General features: G+C 44.6%; 1 protein-coding gene across 1 annotated transcript in view; it reads left to right on the forward strand.

The window, feature by feature from the left end:
* Positions 1-787: 787 nt before the first annotated feature.
* Positions 788-4,966, forward strand: part of slc38a10 (solute carrier family 38 member 10) — a 38,700-nt gene continuing 34,521 nt past the window's right edge. The window contains exons 1-6 of the mRNA XM_031561591.2: positions 788-1,014; positions 1,256-1,517; positions 2,136-2,253; positions 2,904-2,949; positions 3,059-3,152; positions 3,432-3,575. Coding sequence (XP_031417451.1) covers positions 1,428-1,517; positions 2,136-2,253; positions 2,904-2,949; positions 3,059-3,152; positions 3,432-3,575 — 492 coding nt within the window. The 5' untranslated portion in view covers positions 788-1,014; positions 1,256-1,427. The remainder of the gene's footprint in view (positions 1,015-1,255; positions 1,518-2,135; positions 2,254-2,903; positions 2,950-3,058; positions 3,153-3,431; positions 3,576-4,966) is intronic.

The following is a 4,966-nucleotide window of genomic DNA, read 5'->3' on the forward strand; positions in this document are numbered from 1 at the left end:
ACACAAACACACACACACACTCACTCACACACACCCCAGGGGGACCCCACTGCACAGCACGAGTCTAATTCCTATCTTCGAGGATTAGGTGAGAAAGGACAAGGCCCTGTGGCCAATCAAGGGCCTTGTCAGTTTTGTTAGGCGAGTGAACACAGCACAATAGCCAGGCTTTTCCTGTCCTGCTACAGCCTACCTTCCCACTCTCTCCCCCCAAAACCTCATCCCACAGTCCCAACAGTCCTGACGCCCCCCAACCCCCACTCCTAGCTGCCCACCAAAAGATCCTGATCCTGCCCCAAGAGACCATGCATGCCTGGGTAGGGCACAGTGGTCAAACCCCCTTGCTGCCCCATCTGTGTGGAAGCGACAGAAAACCGGTTCCAGAGCCAGGATTCCACAGGGCTCCTGTTGCACCCCTGCATCCCCCTCGCGTTCCTGTTTCCCTTTCCTGCTGGTCAGGTCTCGGAAAAAAAGAACATCGGGTTTCGCTCATGTTAAAGTTCAGCGATGAAAGACGGACACTAATACGGCTTGCTGTATTGACAAATCCCCCATTGTTCTATAAAAAACGCAATATCTAAAGATCTTAAATTGAATGAGTTTGTATTCATGTGAGAAGTCTGATCCAATGCCCACATAATGATGAAATTCCGGCTAATTGAGAAGGTCTTCTAATAACTGAATTGATTCAGTGTGCAGGCTTATTAATTAATTTGATTTTCCTTCCAGTCCGCTAGGGGCAGCAAAAAGTCTGATCCCCACTGTCGAGTGGATTTGTTGATGGTGGTGTACATTCTTGGCTCTTGAGTTTTTAGCACCAGCGCTTCCTGGTTACGCGTCCAGGAAATTATTCCAAAGACTCAATTCTGTTTGTAATTATGAATTTAAAATAAAGCTCATATAACACATAGGCGCTCTAAAATTGACTATTTATTTTTGTCGCGTTACTGTGTCAATGGAGAAACACTCCCGGATGGTAACATAGGCCATTTTACTGACAGATTTCAAGACGTGGTATGTGTTAAAACTTTTTGTTTGCTAGCTAGCTACAATGCTACAAACAATGGCTAGCTAGCTAACGTATCTAGTTCATGGTAAATTATCTGTTATTATGCATGTAACATTAGCTAGTGTTTGTGACTGGAGAACGTTTGCTTTCGTTGCTTCAGAAAGTTTCAACCTTCCTATGTTTTGTAGACCCTGGCATGAATCGTGCTATGCTGATGATGTGGTCTGTTTTGCCTCTTCCTCATAGCGCCACGTCAGTGCCTCTTCGAAGGACACAGGATTCAGGGGGACGGACGGGATTGGTTCGGAAATTAAATCTCGTATCAGTTGATTGGAACTACAAATAAACCACCGTCAGCCTGGGATTTGCCTGATAAAACTTTCGGACCCCGCATCTGGGAGTTCACAAAGCAGCCAAAATGACAGCGTCAAATTGGGGTCTGATCATGAACGTGGTCAACAGCATCGTTGGAGTCAGCGTGTTGACCATGCCTTTCTGCTTCAAACAGGTAGCGCAGAAAACTGGGTCATGGGAAGTTGTCGCAGACATGTCGATATGCCTTTACTGATAGTATAGTAAACGTGACCATGGATAGCCTCCATGCGTCCACGCTTTATGATGATACCTTATCTAGCTACCTACATATGGTGTCACCGTATCTATTCTAGCTACCTACATATGATGTCAGCATATGGGTTGCCCTAGATTTCTTGTGGTCAAAGATAAGCATGGACATTTACTGTGTGTATCAGAGGTTGTTTGGTTTAAATAACACACACACACACACACACACACACAAATCTGTGACGAATGAACTTATGACATGTTGGTGTGTCCTGTTCTTAGCTGTAATTGATGTTAAGTGTCCCAGGTTTTCAAATTCTTATACATGTTTGTGCTTGAGTAGTTCCAGATGTTTCTCTGAAGGGTGGGGAAAGTAACAGCTGTTACCATAGAAACGACAAACACAACGCAACACAAACATGTTCTTGTGTGCTTTATGATTGAACTTGATGTGATGATGATGTGAACACACTCTCTGGATTTGTATTTGAAATAAAGTTGATCAGATTCATAGATTGTTGAATGTGTAACTCTCTCCCTCTCTCCCTCTCTCCCTCTTTAGTGTGGCATAGTGTTGGGCACCATCTTGTTGTTTTTCTGCTCCTGGATGACCCATCAGTCCTGCATGTTTCTGGTCCACTCTGCCAGCAACACCAAACGCAGGACGTATGCAGGCCTAGGTGAGAATGACACACACACACACACACACACACACACACACACTCCCATCAGGACCCCATCACCTTTCATCCCTCAGGGAACCCAGAAGTTTGTAGAGCTTTAAGCTTTGTGAGTTTCTTTACATCTGTACCAAGAATGCTCTGTCAGTATTTGTCAGATATTTGCCATTTGCCCCCTTTCACCTCTCAAATGGTTTATCACCCCCAAAAGTGCACTTCTATCTGATGTACGATCGTCCAGTTGGATGATAAGTGTGTATTGCGCAAGCATGACATTGGCCAGCTAGCAGTTTTTTCTGCAATTAGGCCAAGAGTTTAGAAAAAATTTAGTTTCTCTCTGAGGTTAAAAAATAGATTATGAGATCTGTGTAGCTGACCCATGAGAGATTCCTGTGTTGGTTAGACTGTACGATAACGGGAGCTTCAGTTAAACATTAACTGTGATTGAAAATGCATGCTTTTATATTGAAGTAAGGAACACATAGAACTTAAAGTTCCGCAAACCTCTGTGTTCTTTTAAAGGATTCATCCTGTGCCAAATGTCATTTTTCAGGTCTAATGGTCTGGTGATGGAGGTTTGTTATGGAATATGAAATGTAACTTTCTGGAATGTAATTATTTCTTTCTTTCTTTTTTTTTCTCTTCCACAGCTTTTCATGCCTATGGGAAACCAGGAAAAGCTCTTGTAGAACTGAGGTATGCTATTTACACACATGCAAACACCCCTACACACACACACACACACACACTTTGTATTTCTGTGTGTCATTTACATGTCCTTGTTGTGGATTTCTTCCTCGTGCAGTATGATTGGCCTGATGTTGGGGACGTGTATCGCGTTCTATGTGGTCATCGCTGATCTGGGATCCAATTTCTTCGCTCAGATGCTTGGCATGCAGGTAGGAAAACCCGAGCCCTGTGTTTCATGATCCGCCTCTGTCTGTCTGTCCTCATATCTGTAGGCTTCTCTCCACCAATCTGTAGATCTGCCAGTCTGCCTGTCAGTTTATCTGTTTATTCACAGTATCTGTTTACTGTTTTGTCCATCTGTGTCTACCTAAGTCTGTCTATGTCTAGCCATCTCCATTTATCTGTCTGTCGGTTAGTCTGTTTGTCTTATTCTTAATGACTCTTCCTCCTCCTCCTCCTCCTCCTCCTCCTCCTCCTCCTCCTCCCAGGTGACAGGTGGGTTCCGTGCTCTGCTCCTGGTGGCCGTGTCCCTGTTCATCGTTCTGCCGCTCAGCCTGCAGCGGAACATGATGTCATCCATCCAGTCCTTCTCCGCCATGGCGCTCATGTTCTACACGTTCTTCATGTTCACGGTGAGTCGCCTCCAGGACTACAGGGGGCGCTGTGGCAAGTGTGGGGTGCAGCTCTGAAGACGTCAGCTGTTTTAGTAGCCCCTTTCTGGCCAGATTTCTCCCATTAGCAACACTGTAGTGTAGCACACTAAGATACTTAGATGTCTTTTCATACTTTTTTTCACAGTTTTTTTTTTCATGTGTTCCTCTGGGAGCCAAAGGCCAGGCCCAAGCATTGTTATTGTAAATGTTGGCTCTATTTACCTTTGTGGGACGCCTCTCTGCTAATGTCAAGTACCCAACCTGTAATGACATAAATTATGTGGTTAAGTGTTTGTTTTGTTGGTGTGTGTGCTTTGTTTTTGGTGGTTCTCTGTGCCACCTTGGGCAAACTGTGCTCTCTGGTGTTTGCGATGTTTCAGGGGCGTTCTAAGACGTTCTGGGCTGTATGTATGAAACATTGTATGAAGCAACAGTAAGCCATGGCTGTACAGATGCTGTATCCAAACTGTATGGAAGTTGAGTTTCTTTTCAGTATGCTTAGGTAGAATGCAGGCGTTAAGGTACTTCAGATCAAATGCTTGAAGGTTGTTGCTGTCCGACTGTTTTGAATTCACTGTGTTGTGTTTGAATTTGCAGTGTTGTGGTGATTGCAATGTGCTTTTGTTGTGGTGTGTGCTCAACAGGACAACACACACACACACACACACACACACAGATATAAAGACACACACACACACACAGATATAAAGACACACACAGACACCGATATAAAGACACACACACACACACACACACACACACACAGATATAAATGTCCAGACCCTCTTCATAAATCAGGCAAATGGAGCCGCTGCCCCTGACACGATCCATGTCACATGACCACAAAAGTATGGATACTCAGGAGGCCCAAACCAGAGACTTGTGCTTGCCTTTTGGTGCCATAATTGGCTCCAATTTGGGTGCCACTTTTTCAGTCATAAAAAAAAATGTAATAGGCCTATATTCATTCAATGATAACACTAAACCAGCGGTCAGATTTCAGCTGTAAGCGCTGCTGCCTGTTCTGCTGAGGGTTTTGTCTGTGATGTGCTGTGCTGTGTCTCACAGATCTATCTTTCCTGAGCGGCCCTGGGAAAAACATTACCAACAGACCACCCTAATTTCCTGCCAGCCACCACATAGCCCATAAAACACTCTACACCATAATTATGCACCACCTCATATCTTCATCTAATTCTGAAGCTGTTATTTTCCTCCACTCATAATTCTTCTTAGTTGAACTCCTCAGATTTAGTATGAGTTTTACACAGCGCCACCTTGCTGTCGGAGGTCGCTACTACAACAACTGCTGTGTGCCGTCACACCGGAATGCCCATATTCAGACCTAGCCCATCCTGGGCACTAACCCT

Source organism: Clupea harengus, chromosome 23 (assembly GCF_900700415.2).
Source record: "Clupea harengus chromosome 23, Ch_v2.0.2, whole genome shotgun sequence".
NCBI lineage: Eukaryota > Metazoa > Chordata > Actinopteri > Clupeiformes > Clupeidae > Clupea > Clupea harengus.